Source organism: Acyrthosiphon pisum, chromosome X (assembly GCF_005508785.2).
Source record: "Acyrthosiphon pisum isolate AL4f chromosome X, pea_aphid_22Mar2018_4r6ur, whole genome shotgun sequence".
Lineage (NCBI taxonomy): Eukaryota > Metazoa > Arthropoda > Insecta > Hemiptera > Aphididae > Acyrthosiphon > Acyrthosiphon pisum.
Genome location: NC_042493.1, coordinates 84,592,578 through 84,610,680, shown reverse-complemented (window position 1 = coordinate 84,610,680; position 18,103 = coordinate 84,592,578). Strand labels below are relative to the sequence as shown.

Below are 18,103 nucleotides of genomic sequence, written 5' to 3'. Positions count from 1 at the left end.
GAGAATAATATTTTTGAGGGAATGACTTATCGATTTGTCTAAATATCAAATCTCAAAGACAATTAAAACATAATTTAAATGTACAACATTTTTTTGTTTATTTTGAAAGTCGAATACAATGTCGAATAACAATAAATTATAAAATCGATTCCCTCAAAAATATTAATCTCTATCTTTTTTGTAATAGGTGATTTTACTCTAAGATAACTTAAAAACATGGAAAAATGATTCTGCGTTAATGCGTTTTGTCTATGCTGCGCGTGGGCTAGAGAGAGAAAACAAATAGTGCGTTGACATCCTCGGCCTCTTATACGTCTTTACAATTTGCATAACGGTCATCTTCCCCACTCTTCGTATAAAATATTATAATTTTTTTACATTTGGCGTCACCTATACGGCTATACCTACTATTATTGTGGCGGTGACCGTTGTCCGTGCCCCGTGGAAGGCATATTATTGTGTCGGGCTGCATTGTATCGTCACGGCGCCACCATCCGCAACCGCTGCAGCAGCTGTGGCCTGTATGACGTATTAAACGCGGTTTCAACCACCTCTCGGTGAGGATTTTCGGTTAATATGATTACGCGAATCAACACGATTCGGTACTTTGATAACGCGTAACGGTTATTATTATAATGCTTAATTATTATTAATTATTGGTCATTTGTTTTTTGTGGTGATATTATACTGATATGGTCTGATTGCCGATTCTTTCGATTCGATTTTCAGACAAACATGTGTGAACAATTACAGTCGTGTTAATAAATCTCTATTGGTTATTATCATCAACATCATCATAATAAATTATTATTTTTGTTATTTACCAGTCGCAAACGTGAACACCACTTCACTAATTGTTTGTCCATTATCAAGTAAGTCTACACAACAATTTACAGTATACAGTCTATATTAACATTCCCGTAGCGTCTAGTAATTTTCGTTTGCCGTTTGCTGTTGCATACTTTTATTATTATGCCACGACGAGTGAACATTTCATAGCAAACAATTTTTACTGTTATAAATGTATAATGTGTTTGTTGTATTGAAGTCAACCACGTCGGCCGTTTCTTTAAAATTATTGAATTCTGTTACAAAACACAAAATTGTTTGAAATTCCAAGTAAAACGTAGGTATCTACTGTTGTATCTTGATTGGGTACCTATATTTCAAATTTTATGTTTTTTATTGTTATTTACAATTTCACAAAAAACAGCATTTGAGCTCAGGCATGTACCATCAACTCTGTATCATTATTCATTATAATATTCTATTGTACTATCTACTACTGCTTTGTGTAGGTAGGTACTAAAAACTATACAATACACTATGCATTTAAGTAGGTATAGCATCAATGCTTTATGTTCCACTATAGCTATGATATTCACATCACCTGTATTATCATGTTATGTCCCAGATTAAATATTAGTATTACAAAATCAATTTTGTTATAGGTAATAATAATTTAGATTGTTTAGTATCATTATAATGGTGTATTATATTGAGTTATTGCAACTAGTAATATAGTCATAGGTACAATTTGGACAACTGTTTTGGGGGGAGCTAAATTTATAAAATCAACACAGACTTGCAGGGGCTATACCCCTACACTCCCTCTCCACTTACAATCATTTTCCTGGCTTGCTCATTATTTTCAACAATTTTTATAGAGGAAATCTCGTAAAGTTGATAGTTTAAGGAATCAAAATTACTAAGTGTTTCATTTCTTTTTAAATTATAAATGCTAAACATATTATTTCTTGATATTATTTAACTTCAAAAAACAACTGACACACAGAAATATTGAGGAAAAAAACACTTGACACACGAAGAAATAAAGTTGTTTTTGATAAATCAAACTATTAATTATTATACTTTAAAGAATAAAACGTTAGAATAAATTATAGTCCGGTGAACTCGGATATACAAAATATTACCTTTACGGTTTCTAAGTGAGTTTCTATTATATTATTATATACTATTATAGAATATAAAGTATTAGAGGTTAGAGCTATGAGTAAGAAAGACAGAAGCGTTGCGTTATTAGACAACATGCTCGAACACTGACTATCGAGTTGGCTAAGAAATCCAATAGTTACATTTTTTTTATATTTGATCATTTTTATATTAGGTACTGTCTCGTAATGATTATGGATTTAAGAATGAATATAGGTATTTAAAAAATGAGGGGCTTAAATAAAATTAGGGGGTGGGGCTAAGCCTATGATTATAGTCTGTCTACTGTATATTATAATCTACTTTTTAAAATGTTTGTAAAAGAAAATGTATAGTATATTCTAACTGAAAAATCCACAATTTAAGTAGGCAAACAGTTTAAAAAAAGGGTTAAAAATAATGATTAAAAAAATGTTTTTATTTTTTCAATCCATAAAATCATGCTTAATAATTAATTATTTTATGTAAGTAAAACCACTAAATTTAAGACAATTGTATATTGTGTTGTAGAACACATCTTTTATTATTATTCATCAGTAGGCTTTTTAGTAGACTGTATTGAGAGTTAGCCATTCACAATTTATTGTTTTTATTATTAGTACCTAATAATATTTTATCAGATTTCTCTAACAGCAAACGTATATTTTTACTGTACTTATTTTAACACAAGTCTAAACCAATTTAGAAAATGTAAAATAGTAAAATACAAAATAATGGTAATTATAACTGCCACTATTAGAATTTTTATAAAAATTCTAAATACAACATTACAAGTAGTAAGTTATAAAGTATTGCTTAATAACATATTTTTCTATAAATTCCAGTGCCTTGTTTGTCTGCTTGGTAATTATGCCATTGCTATTTAAGAATATAAAATAACATATTCTGAACTTAAAACCTTTTTTATCATATTAAATTGGGACTAAATGTAAAATTAAAATTTGTTCAAAATTTTCCTATTAAACATCTTAGACTCTAAAGTTAAGAAATTTACTCAGAAGCTTAATTTAATGCAGGGGTTTTACTAAACAGCAAGCCATACAGATGGCATACATACAGACAATATTCAATTAATATCAGATAGAGAGAAAATTAATTAATTAATGTATTGATGATAGTTTTAACTAAACAGTTAAAAAATAATATATTTTATTAGAGCTGTTAGCTTGAAAAACTTCAACAACTGAAATTTTTCATTTGAAAATTTAAAGCTCTAGGTATACCTAGAAAGTTCAGATATATGAAATAAAATGACTTAGGTACACCATACACAAATACCAGTAGAGGTAGGCATAGGCCGTAGTTACGATTACAAATTTTTCATAATATATAATAAATAATAATAGTATTAACATTTTTTAATTTTATGTATTTAGTCATATTAATAAATACTGTGATAATAACGATAGGGATACCGGATAATTTATATATTTTTTTTTAATTTATAACCTACATTTTAAAGTAATAAATTATATTTAACAGTTAGTATTTTTATTCTATAAGTAAGTCAGTAAGTGTTTTGTGAAAAATATATAATTAACAAATGGCCTATTTAAAAATTAACAAATTAAAAAAAAAAATTACAAAATCCTATACAAAATTTTTTTAATAATTTTCAGTTATTGAACATTTTTATGAAATTTTATCATGATACTATTATTATTATAAATCATAATTATAGTCAACAAATTAATTAATACATTGTTTATTTACTTTTATAAAATAATGATATTGATTCGCAGAAACATACAGTTAAAACAATCTAAAGAAATAAAACTATGTATAACTTAAACAAATTGGAGTATGTACTTTTATTTAAATATTAATTTATTATGGATGAAAATATAATATTAATAACTAGATTTAATTTATTATTAACTAAACGGTAGACTTATATATTATGTGTACCTATACATTAATCAATATACAATAAGTTATTGTTTAGGTAATGAGTACTACCATTACATTGATATTATAGTGAAATATAATTATTTTAGATCAAAACTTACAATCTGATAATTTTTAATAACAGCTTGACTAATTAAATTTTAAATTTTAATAGTAAATGATTGTATGTTTGTTAATACAATTAAAATAAGTCAAACTGTGCATTATGTTTTTAAAATGTTATTTCAGAATGCCACCAATCACTCGAAATCAATTAAAAAAAACCGGTTTGAAAACTGAACCTTATTCCAAAGAGAACCGTCCATTAGATAGAAGAGCTGCTTTGTTAGATCTTGTAACAAATAATGTAACTGTAAGTAGTTTTTATTTTGTTTTATGTCTTATTATTTATATATTTCAAAATCATAAAATAATATGTGTACTTACCTATAGTTTACTCCACGAGAAAATAATCACTTTTCGCGCATCACAAATGATTCGATTGGTGCGTTGAGAATCACATGATCACGCTAACACAGGGAAGTTGATGGGAGATGTGTGGCCCTGATGAGAATCGGTCGGCGGACTGATTATTCTCTTGTGGAATAGACTATAGTAGTGGCGGTCAAACGAGGGAGGATGAGGGGGATAGACCCCCCATGAATTTTTTTTCAATATTTATAACAATTTATAATTAAGTATATTCTATAATGCATTCAATTTTGTTTTATTTATTTTCTAAAAACAAATGATCAACTATTGTAAATTTTGACAGAATGTCAAAATATGTTTAAACGTGTTTATATGACATGACTATATTATTATCTAGACTCATATCTAGGAAGTAGGAACTAGGATATTATTATTATTATTAATATTTAGTTGTAAAATATAATATGGGAATTATCCCACTCTATCATCGAAAATTCTCAATAACAACTACTAGCTCTAGGTACACTTTCCCAGAACATTGGTCCATACAGGCGATTGTGAGATCGGTAGGTATATTTTACAATATTACGTACTTCCAGCCACAGGTCATTAGTTGGTTGAAAACTTGAAATATCGATTGCTTATTATTTGTCATAACTCATAATATTTAGTTACCACCATGATTCGTCTTTACTCTTTCGTACTCGTGTTTTCTACTGTGGGTCCGTGTATTACTGGAGTGCACTAAAGTGTATTACTTACTATTATATGGTTGGTGTCTTTTGTAATATTGACTATTTTGTCTATTTTACATTTTCACAATTACTATGTCTATAAAAGGAAAATTACTAGCTATTTTGATGCAAGTTGCTCTACTTCTAAACGCTCGGTGGGTGAAAAAATAAGTAAGATCACTAATATTCAATATAAAATCACTAGAAAATCAAGTTGTGGACTTAGCGGTAATATTTTTACTATGGCTGTTCATTGTGGGGTTATAAATATAACATCCAACAAGGTACTTGACGAATTAGCAAAAAAAAAAAACAAAAAAATAGACTTACTAATATAAAAAAATATTGTTAATACTATAATATATTTATAAAGTCTGTATGTTAAATGGACATTTTAACTCTGATTGTTTTCGGTGTAGTAGGATTTTCCCCCCTGATATATTTTTGACATGGACATTTCCCCCCAATTTTTTTTTTAAAGTTTATTATTGACTAATAATATTGAATTTAATAATACAAAATTATTTATTATTTAAAATGAAATTATTTTTTTTTAAATATAAAATTTAATATAAACATTTTTTTTTTCATAAATATAATAGGTTATAAATCTATTTGTTCGATCCACTGAATTACTTCACAAATAAAAATTAAAAAAAAAATAAGCATATATTTTATATTTTAAGCATTAAAAATTAGTAAAAATAGCTAAAAATTCAGGCATAAAAATGATACATTTTTTAAAAAAACATTTGATTACTATTCTTTTGTTATTTCTAGGGTTCGGATTTGAAGGCAAATGCCTTTATTTTATTAATCATAATAGAAAAATAATTTTTATACAAAAATGTGTTTCATTTAATTTCTAAGACGATGGATGTATTTTTTTTTGCCTTTTTTACTCATAAATGCCTTTTTTGTGTTTAATTTTCAGTTGATTTTATAATTTTATACACAGCTTACGTATTATCGCTACAAATGGGTTTTATTCTTCGCAATATTTATCGATATCGTCTTATCGAGTATTTGGTATGGCCATAAAATTATCCGTACACCTATTCGGTGGAGGTAGATAGATCCTTTTCGATGTATAAAAATATTTTGAGCCCAAACCGTAACTGTTTTTCTGAAGACAGCTTATCAAAATACATGGTAGTCAATTTTTTTTTTTAATACCAACTAGTTTATTTTGCATTAAATTAACTGGTATAACTCAAGTAAGTTAATTTTTAAAATTGTTTTTAACTAATTCTTAGGACAAACCTGCTTAAAGAAAAAGGTAATCTATTTATACAAAATAGTATAAACTTAATTTAGTTTAGTATTCATGCTCATTTTTAATTTGTATTTATCTCAAAATGTGTGCATTTGAAAGTGTTTAAAAAATGTTCACTATTTTATTTTGTAGTACCTATATTTATGAATTGACTTTTTATATAAATTAAATGCCTTTTTTTGCCTTTTATACATTTTAAATGCTTTTTTTATTGATTATATTGCCTTCAAATCCAAACCCTAGTTATTTCTAAATAAATATATATTTTTTTTTGTTAAGACTACCAGTTTGAATTTTATTCAAGTAGTTCAGTTGATCAAAAATATACATTTATAATTTATTATATTTATGAAAATTTTAGACAATAGGCAAAAAATTTAATAATAAAATAATACATTTTTCACATTAAATAATAAATTATTATTATTAAATAGAAAACTTTAAAAAAAAAATGGGGGGAAATGACTGCATCAAAAATATATCAGGAGAAAATGTCCTACTACACCGAAAAAAGTCGGGGGGAGGGGAATGTTCGTGATTCGGTCTGTATACCTAAGTTATAAATAATGTTTGTATTTACCATAATTTTATAAATTGATATTAGACATAACCATAAATTATATTTTTAATGATAAAATAATGCATATGTTAAACAATCAGCCCCCCCCCCCCCCCCCACCAATGACAAAATCATTTGACCGCCACTGGACTATAGTGATGTAAATTTTCATGACAATTATTTTTTGTGAAAATATTCATAAAGTTGGACAATTTATAATTTATCATAGTATTAATTATCAAATAAATCTTTTTATATTCTATAGTTAAACTGTTATAGTACCTATATTTAACCTTTATAATTATGTTTAAAACTATGTACTTTTATTACCATTTACCCATATTTATATTATTTTGGTATTATTCTATTGAACATAATAAAGTAAATACAAAATACAAATCATTAAATATATCCATGGTTAGAAGGTAAAAGCGCGTAAGCAGTACTTTTTTCAAAATTTATGGTTTTGCATATTGTTGTAAACGGCATGATTATACAACGATTAATCCAATCTAAACATCAATATAATTTGTTAATAGAATTGAAGGGAATGAAAAAATTGGGAATAAATTTCAAATAAAAGTCGTAAACAGCATTCAAGGAAATCTGATATAACATTTTTATTTATCGTTCTAAATTTCTATAACATATTATTGCTTAAAAATAAATAAATAATTGCAATACATCTATATAATTTTAATGAAACTTAAAAACTTAAGAATAAAAAATTATTATAATAATAGAATGCTTATTTTACTTAACTGACGTTGGTACCAGTACTCAGTGCATTATATTATTCATTATTATAATTATCTTAGGTACAAGAACAATTTTCAAAAATAAATTAGAGCCTAGGTAAATATTTAGTTTTAATAGTTTACTAAGTATGTACTAAAGTGTATTTGTATATTTTATGAAGATTTTATTAAATATTAGTATTATTAAATCTAAAATAATAATTTTAGATCTTAAGCTTATATTTAAAATTTTTTTAATAGTTTTAGTACAAATCTTTATTAAATTTAATGAATAATATAAAAAAAATAACAATATTAAACTTTGAAAGCCATTGTATTCAATAGAACATCTTTGGGCCGTAAGTGCCAGGCTCAGAAAAAAAAGGCGCGTTAAAGTCATTTTTTTTTTAAATTGGCTTTAAATACACAAATGTATTATTATAATGAATAATTAATCAATAAAAAACACTTAAAAACTTATTATATTTCATATCAAGTCTCAAAATGATCTGTTATACAATGTTCTAAAATGTTAACACAATTTATGTGAAAATATATGTGTTTCAGCTCTTCCCAACAATTTTGAAATTGGTGCTTAAGCTCTTTTAGTTTATAACCATCGATATATAATAATATTTACCTATATGAATATATAATATTTATCTCGGTAATAAATATGCAATTTTATTTTTTATTAAAAATGTATTTTTTCTTCATTATTAATGTTAAGTGTATAATCGTTTTGCGACAATTATTGATTTTTTTTTTTGTAATTAATTGTTTGAGTCATTTTTACAATTTAACCAAAGTACATGTTAATGAGATTGTATCTATTTTTAACACAAGACTTCAAGTCACATTTAATTCATATTTAAATAATAAACAATTAATTTATAATACATTTTATAAAAGATTAATTATTATAGTTTTTTTTATTAAAAGTGTTTTGTTTGACGTTATACTTGTTAAATTGGTATATAGATACAAGATTTTTTGATCTCTTAAATAAATCAGTCAATGATAAATAATCTTTACCTAACACACATTTTCGAAACAAAGTTTTTTTTTATAATTCTAAATGTAATTACCGTTGATTTTTACCCAATATTTATGTTAACACCTCGGTTAACACATTCTGTACTTGATATAATTTTTCAAATTGTTCGGTTCTATTTGAGATATTTATAAACATTTGAAACTTACAATTAATATTAATAATATTATAGAAACGTAAATACTGGATAACAGCCACTGAAATATCTCAGAGGGTCCAGTTTGTTGTTTTTTTCCCAAAATATGTTTGTCATTTAGAGGTGTCTGTTAAGAAAGGTCTCACTATTTAAAAATAATGTTTATAAGCACTTTTTATTGGTCAAAAGTCAAAACATGCATATTTTGTAATCATTTTTAAATCTTTTATCTATTTAAATAAACGTCAAATACCTACTTAAAATACAAACATGTATTTCATTTTTCAATTTTTTCTATAGATTATAATTAGGGCTCGGATTTATATGTATTAAAAAAACCAAAATATGTAAATATATATGTAATAATAAATCACTTTATATGTGATTAAAAAATGAAAATATGGAATAAAAAAAAATTTCAAAAAAATATAAAACATTGCTTTACAAATGACATTATTATCTAATTTACTTATTTTACTACCATTATTCATCTTGATCTTGATCTTGAAAGCAATGAGATTCCATATACATGCTCAAATTGTCAAAGTTAAATGATCTACGGTTTGGTAGTAACACAGATTTGTGCCGACTGAAGGAGCGCTCGACTTCCACCGAGGTAATGGGTGCAAATTTCATATTTGCAATGCCCAAAGCAGTGAGTTCAGCCGGAAACATTACCCCATTAATTTCGCAATGTGTATCTCTAATTAATTTTAGGCAGTCTAAACCAGGATTTTTTTGTAATATGCCGAGCATTTTTGCTTTAGTAAATTCTAGTACATAGTTTTTAGCTTTTCCAACTTTGGACACTCGAACTTTCAGCATAATTTAACACTAACACGGCAAATTCAAAATAACACGTCCCGTTCGTCGATGAGGGTATACTAACTCGCTGTCGGTACTTCAAACGCAAACACGTATTAATAAATCGTTATATTTTATCATTTATCGAGGTCACAAATGTCGAACATAATATTATATCGACCGTAGATTACGGTCGATTAGTTCAATAATTGGTATTATTTTGTTTACATACTTTTTGAAACATGGGAAATCGTATACATCGTATACAACTATTAATAAATCGTAAATTGTCGAAAAATGGAATTATTGAGAAATATGTAAAAATATGTACTTATGACAAAATATGTAAAAATATGTAAAATAAAATATAGTTCATTACGATGGAAATCCCTTGAAACAAATTTATCACTTACCTAAATTAATTTATCAAGTCACAGTAAAAATATGTATTTACATATAAATCCGAGCCCTAATTATAATTTATAGTTTATCTTCTAACATTAATTGTCAAACTTTGTTACTTTACTCCACTTGTAAAAACTTGAAAAACCTATAACTTCTTAAACTGTGTCAGTTATCTTAGTTTTCCAACAAATATGTACCATTGGTTTAAACTTAAAAAAATATATATTCCTTATTCATTCATGTTAACTAGTTTCAATAGTGTGCTGTTAGTTTTGATATTCAACCGTAAATTAACAAATTCTCATACAACGGATTTCTCCTTTCATTGTTATTCAATAACTAATAACCGAAGATACTTGCAATTTACACCAAATGTGATATTGATACAAAGTGACCATAGCGGGTAAAGTGGTCATGTTTTATTATTCTGTCGTAAAGATATAATTTGCTGATTATATTATCACGTGGATTGATTCATTGTTGTCATATTTATCAACTGATAAACCACTAATGATAAAAACATTTGCTGTTTTCGTTTAAAACTAATATTTCATTTTTTGTGTGACAAATTAAATTTTTTGATGTAACTATGTATGTGTACTGAATAAATAATTAAATTTAATAAACATAATAATTAATTTATCAAATTTTATTTTTTTTTGAAATCTACATAATTATATATATACTATTGAATTGATTTAAGTTTAATTAGTTAATATGATTACTGTTTTTAAATAGTAAATTAAACACTGAAAAGTACAAAGTGGTTACCATGGTGATAATTCATCTATTGGTCACAATTGTATATGTTCCTATGAAAGAAGGTGTTTCATATGTTTTATTCATTTATTTCAAAAAGCTCATTTAGTTATGTTTAATGGTTTTTTTTAAAAATTAGTTTGGTACTAAGAAGGTCCTAAGTCTGATTAATTAAATCATTGACTAACCAATTTGTCTACCTAGGTGGGTAAAGTGGACAATTTTGTAACTTTTTAAAAAATCATATTACAATAAATTATTAATAGAAAAAATAAATTACTTGCAACAATATATATTAAAATACCTATCTTTAGTAATATAGTCTAATAGTCAGTGTCCTTTTAGAATGAATTTTATAAACTACCTATCTAATATTTTATTATTGAATTCAAATTTAACTGATACCTATCATATATTAATATATTATACAGCAGGGCTAATTCCCCGGTTTTTGTTTTGTCATATATAATTTATTATTCTTGCAAAAGAAATTGAAAACATTTATATGGAAAACAAAAACAAATATATTAGTTATTTAATAATTTTTTAGTATAGTTTGCCTATTTTAATCTACTTCTAGAATTATCATTATAAGACTGAATTCATATTTTTTCAGGGTGTTAAAACAAGTTCTCAAACGACTAAACCATTAGAAGTTGTCAAAAATGATGATTCTACTAAGACAGAAAATACATGTAAGATTACCCAACAAAAAAAAGAAATTTCTCAACCTATTGTTGTTAAAAAACCAGAGACCCGATCAAGTACAAAAGAGTTAGTATGATTTTATTTATGAATTTGCTTGTAATTAATTAACAAACAAAAAATAATTTATATATATATATATATATATTAAAACAATGCCAAAACATTTGAATTATATTCATAATTAAAATGCTTTCATTATTTAAATTTCAGAGCTGCACGTTTATCTTTAAATAGTTCAGATGATAGTAATTTATACAAATCAACTCTTGAAGAAACAGCAGTTTCGAGACATTCTGCAAAATCTGATGAACTGTATACAACTGCTGTTGATAACACACACCGCTCCTCTCTTGAAAATAACCAATCAGATTTGTACCACTCTGCTGCACAAGAGTTGTATGATAATTATCAATTACATTACATTTTTTATCTTCTAATAATATTACATGGATCTTGTTAATTAATAGGAGTGTCAACAGTAATGCAGAAGAAATATTTGAAATAGATCAGACCAGTTGGAATAATTTCATATATGTGGGTTGTTATGCAAGAGATATTATAAAATACCTTAAGCAAAGAGAAGTAAATATAATTTTCATAGATAATTATGAATCCGAAAACAATTGCACAGTGTATTAATTCATTATTTCTTAGGATAACTTTACTGTTACTGATTATATTAGTAGTCAACCCGAATTAACTGCAAAACATCGAGCAATCGTTGTTAACTGGTTAGTGAGCTTACAAGAAATGTATGGGTTAAATCACGAAGTATTGTATATGGCTGTCAAACTAATTGATTTGTATTTAATGAAAAATGAAACGTTACAAAATAAATTTCAACTTTTAGCCTCTGGAGCATTATTGTTAGCTACTAAAATTGATGTAAGTAAAAAGGACTTTCTAATACTTAGGTATTATTTCATTATAAATAATTCACTTTGTTTTTGAATAGGAGAGAGGGGAGCCTGGTTTCCCTTACGACCTAGTCAAACATAGCAAGTATATTTATACAGAAGATGAATTGTTTGTAACCGAAAAAGAATTATTTAGAGCTTTAAAGTATGAAATCAATGTTCCTCTGTCTTATGTATTTTTAAGGCGCTATGCCCGTGTAAGTGAATTGTTTATCGCTAATTACTATTGATGTTTTAATTTTCACTTTCATTTTTAGTGCATGAAATGCCAAATGGTTTTATTAACATTAGCAAGATATATATTGGAATGCAGTTTGTTAGATTATAAATTTGTGACTTTAAAAGATTCACAGAAAGCCGCAGCATCCTTATATTTGGCATTTAAAATGTGCAATAAAGTGATAGAAACAAAAGAATTTTTCAAATATACAGGTAATATTTACATTTTATTGAGAAAGCATTGTTGAACAGATATTAATCTAGTAATATTTGAAATTCTGAAACAATATAATATACTATTCAATTTTATGAGTTTAATTTTGTATGGTTTCTTTTATCAAGAATAGAATTAATCTTGTTTTATAACTCTTACAATATAACATAAATATTAGATTTTCAATTAAAATGTTGGGTATTTTGGTCTTATCAGTTATCACTAAAAATAAAATTTCACTAATGAAAACGATAAAGGTTAATATTACATCAATATTTATATAACGCATATAATTAGTAAATGTATATTTGTGTATTAATATATTATATTCAGCTTACAATAAAGAAATCATAATACAATAAATAACTTTTAATGAAAGTTAGCCTATAGTGGCAACAAATAGGTAATTAGATAAAACTTTAAATGTACCTTACTAATTTATCGTATTATTGTATTAGAATTATTTTGACATTGAATCCTATTGCATTAATTAATTGTTTATTTTAAGATTATCGAGTAACAGAAATTAAAGAAACAGTTATTGAATTAAACAATATGTTGCATACTCAAAGTTCAAATCTATCTGCTGTTAAACAAAAATATTCGCATGAGTAAATATTAATAAAAATCGATTTAAGAAAATTGTATATTGAAATTAATATATTTTATCTTTTGTTTCAGGACTTTTTTCAAAGTTGCTAATAAGTCATTATTAAGCAATTCCAAACTTACTTTTGACTAAACCAGGAATATTCAGCGTATTTGGAAATAAAATGCATTTTTGTTTAGTGATCTATCGATATTATCATTGGTTTTTTTTTACTTTATTCTTCTAATAAGGTTTTTTAGACGGGTTCACTTACTCAACAAATTACACATATTATATAAAACGTACAATGTATATTATCCATTTAAAATTGTTTTGTAGTTAATCACTTTAGTAATTACTTAAACATTGAAACTATCGTTAATTTATATTTATAATTTAGTGTCTTAAAATGTTAGAACGTACCTGAATATGTACTTCTATATTATACGTATTAAATTTTTTTCTTTTGTATCAGACTGTTTTGCTGATTAATAATAAATGTTTTATTTTTATCATATTGATAATGTTAGAGGCTGATGTTAACGAAATTAACTATAATTTGTATTATTGCCTTCCATCCCACTTCAATGTTTTAGAAAATAATAAGAAAGTTACATGTAATGATAGGTTTTTAATATGTGTTTTTTTTTTCAATGTATTGTAAAGAACTATATTTTATAAAACTGGTTGTATTAAATTGAATTCTTTTTTTCAATGTTATATTTTTGGGTATTATCTAACTTATCTTGTATGTTGTTAAACTTAATTTTGATAATAAAAAATGAAGACAGTTATATTAGTTTCAATTTATTTTAGTTATATGTAATTTGGGAGCGGATTTGTATTAAAACAATTAATATTTATTAAAGTGATATTTAAATCTGATAAGAAATGTGCAACATTTAAATCAATCTTGCTAAAATAATACCAAATTTAATTTATGTATTTTTAACATTTTTTTTTTTTTTTGTATATTAGATATTAAAAGTCGGTGTTTTTGTTTTCACATGCTCTTATTTCCTGCTATAAAAATGTTGTCAACTTCACAGGGTAATGTGTTCTATACTAATAAGTAGATTATATCTACAGCAGGGGTCTTCAACTCGTATATTAAAATGTATAATCACAAACAATAATTAAGGTCAACTATGAAGCAAGAAAGTGCACTGTGTATTTTAGTGTAGTAACTCAAAAATTGACAATTTTTGGTTATACATTTTTTCTTACGGTTAAAAAAGCATTCTTTACAATGCACTAGTCATGTATGTCATACTGATAAAATTGAACGTGATAAATTATATATTATCGTATGTCGTTAATGGAAATTAATAAATGCAATATTCATGCATTAGAGTATTATTATTTTGAAATATTATACTATACAAACAACAAACGTATGTTAAAAAATGTTGTATATATTTATCATCTCAAAATTGCATAATTATAACATAGGTAGTTGCATTAAGAATTATAAATAGTTCATCATAACAATATTGTATTATAATCTTAACAACATATAACACATTTTGTAAAGTGAAAGCATTTTAAAATTTTTTGCTTAACCTTGTTACTTTTTTATTCAATAATTTAAATATTACATGGAATTTGTTTTAAATAATAATAATGGCATTTAAATCTTGTATATTTACAAATGTTTTCTTTGGCACAATCAGCAATACTTTAATTAACTGCCGTCAAAAAATTGCTGTAGCAATAAAACAAAATAAAAAAGGTGGGTAAGTGGATGTCGCTCTGCTGTACGCCTGTTCAGTAGGTTACAAGTGGGTCACTGTAATGGATAGTGTTAAATTTGAATTCAATGATATAATATCGTTGTTTAAGAAAAACGATTCTGAGCGAAGGCGGTCAGTCAGTCTATGATATTACTAAGTATATTTGATGATATTATTGTGAATAAAGTAATTTATATATAACCTATTTACGTGAAACCTTATTTTCAATTTTTAATCTTTAGCTATAAAAGTTTAGCTATAACATTTTATAAATTTTCAACTAAAAATAATTATTAAATTTTAAATTTGATATATTTTGTCAAAATTCGAACTTTAAATGTCTATAAAAAAAATTGTGCCTATGTATGTATTTTCAATGTTTTTCAACTGCTATTGTAACAATATATAGGAGCCTTACATTACATTTTCGCGCTTTTTTACCCAACAAATAAATTATTATTGATATTTATAGAAAAAAAACTAAAAAAATTTAAAACTGACAATGTCAGTGAAATTACCAGGTATCTACAGTTATTCGTTTTTGAATTATAACGAAATAACAAAATCCGCTACGTAATTAATGGATTAAATATCCAATCTTGTAAAAATATGAAATTCAAATGCTCATAAAAATTTGATTTACTTGAAGATATTTTTTTTTTGATAAAGATAGACAAACTTATGAATTATCTTGTATTACATTTTCAGATCTTAGATTTTAAAAGAAAATTTTTTAGGAATTTCGAACTCAAAATAATTTGCAAATTTTCGTTATTTTTACGTATTTTGTCAATATCTGAACTTTAAATGCTTATAAAAAAAAAATTGTGACTGGATTTTAAATTTTTTTCATTTACCTTTGAAACAATATACTTACTAGAAGCCTTCTAATAAATTTTCAAGCTTTTTTAACCAACATATACAATTTTATTGATATTTATAGAAAAAAAAAACAAAAACAATGGAAACTGAAAATGTCCGTAAAGAGCTCAAAATAGGTAAAAATATTTGGAAAATGTTATGGTGTATAGAAAATGCTAATATAAACATTCAGTCAAAATGTCATGTACCTACGGTCAGTTGTTTAAGAGTTGCACCAAAAACCAAAATCAATTTTCTCGAAAACAGATTTTGCGTAAAAATTCCTGTTTTCTTAATTTTCTTTTGTTCTTCTTGGCGCTTTTAAAACGACTGAGAAATTTTTACTTTTGATCTATAGTACCAACTAGATTCACTTTCCTATCAGAAAAGATAGGTACTGTTGAAGAAATTAGAAAATCTAAGCATTTTTAGTGTACTTTTAGTGACAAAAAAACCACACCTCACCGTAAAACCAATACATTCATCGTTTCACTCGGAATCTAAAATATACAAAAAAAGTAATAAAAAATTATTTTAATGTTTTTAAATTTTTATTTAATTTTTAAGTTACTAAAGTTTAATGACTAATGAGTAGGGCACGGATGATGTTGCATTTGCAACTTTTTTTCTACTTTTTCAATTAATTGCTAAGTAAGTTTTCAATACGTTTCATGTAAGTACGAATTCAAATCTAGCAATTTTTTGCAATTTTTGCGATTTTTTTAAATTTAATTGCAATTTTGTCGAATTTACTCAATTTATACAACTATTTTAGCATTATTTTACACTTAACGGTCGTATGGATAAGATTATACTTAAATATTATATACTCTGATATCAACTGAAATGGCGCCCCTGACTTATTGTGTGCTGCCAATAGCTCGTTACCGTCAAACTGTTGCGTTCCGTCGATAGCTATGCCACCGCTGGTTGATTCTGTATGCCGCTGTTCCCTACCATCGTCACCAGGTTAAGGTTATTATTATTGTAATAGTATGATTGTATGAAGTGTATTATTGTATTTTGGGGCGCCCTTCTCGGTTTTTTCACCTCTTTTATTATATTATAATTTATTGTCATTACATATTAAATTATTTAGCGCCGAGCGCATTTGTATAAGCATTTGAGTATTATTAACTAACATTTGTGGTTATATAATGTTAAGTATCCTTGGTTCCCAAGTCCCAACACATCCGCAAGTCGCTGCCGCAAACCGCGATATAAAAAGTAGGTGCGGCACGGCGCAACAATTAGATTTTAAAAAATTTCCACTTGAGTTTTCCAATCTCTGATCTAAGTGAATGTTATTATCTGGATTATTATTATTAGTAAAACTAAAAACAGAAAAAAATCTATAATAATGAATAACTCATTTTTTTCAATTCTGAGCGGATTGAGGAAGCTAGTGGTTTTACAATGATATTTATTTTTTTATTTTTTTTATCCAGTAAGCAAAATTTCTACTAGGAGGAGTGCTTTGATTTAAACATAATATAGCAAATTGGATCAAGAATGTACTTATTAGAGAGGTCATTTTTCAATTTTAAAATCTTGTCAAAATTCCATCTTTAAATGCTTATAAAATAAAATTGTGCATATGTATTTTTAATATTTTTCAAATTTCATTGTAACAATTTAGTAGGAGACTTGTATTAAATTTTCAAGATTTTTTACCCAACAAATAAAGTTGTATTGATATTTATAGAAAAAAAAAAACTAAAAAAATTGAAATGTCTGTAAACAGCTCAAAAAGAGTCAAATTATTTTCAAAATTGTATGGTGTATAGAAAATAGATGTATAAACAATCACTGAAAATTAAATGTATATTCGTCCATTTGTTTTAGAGTTACACCAAAAACAAAATCAATTTTCTTGAAAATAGATTTTGCGTAAAAATTCCCGTTTTCCTTAATTTTTCTTTTGTTTTTAACGGCGCTTTTGAAAACTACTGGAAAATTAAGTACCAAATAGATTCACTTTTCTATCAAAAAAGATACTGTTGAAGAAAATCTAAGCACTTTTCTGTCCTAAATGGGGATGACAGACACAAAAAAAAAAAAAAATAAAAAACACATCATTGTAAAATCAATACATTCATCGTTTTACTCAGAATCTAAAATGTAAT

The 18,103-nt window shown here is 25.5% G+C and overlaps 1 protein-coding gene across 2 annotated transcripts; it reads left to right on the top strand.

The window, feature by feature from the left end:
- Positions 1–602: 602 nt before the first annotated feature.
- Positions 603–14,389, top strand: LOC100162579 (G2/mitotic-specific cyclin-B3). Of its 2 annotated transcripts, none has more exons than XM_001952399.5 (10): positions 603–872; positions 4,090–4,213; positions 11,353–11,510; positions 11,655–11,840; positions 11,912–12,026; positions 12,099–12,329; positions 12,400–12,558; positions 12,619–12,793; positions 13,303–13,405; positions 13,476–14,389. In XM_001952399.5, exons 2-10 carry the CDS (start codon positions 4,091–4,093, stop codon positions 13,534–13,536), a joined length of 1,311 nt encoding a protein of 436 aa, XP_001952434.2. In that variant the 5' UTR covers positions 603–872; position 4,090; the 3' UTR covers positions 13,537–14,389. The 2 variants fall into 2 exon arrangements, with proteins under 2 accessions (XP_001952434.2, XP_016658645.1); XM_016803156.2 differs by lacking the exon at positions 603–872 and adding an exon at positions 911–1,126.
- Positions 14,390–18,103: the final 3,714 nt, after the last annotated feature.

Bases quoted from the DNA above. Each gene is read 5' to 3' on its own strand.
- LOC100162579 (XM_001952399.5), top strand. From the start codon at position 4,091: ATGCCACCAATCACTCGAAATCAATTAAAAAAAACCGGTTTGAAAACT. The intron at 12,559-12,618 runs GTAAGTGAATTG...TTTCATTTTTAG, and splicing joins TTTTAAGGCGCTATGCCCGT to TGCATGAAATGCCAAATGGT. The intron at 13,406-13,475 runs GTAAATATTAAT...CTTTTGTTTCAG, and splicing joins AAACAAAAATATTCGCATGA to GACTTTTTTCAAAGTTGCTA.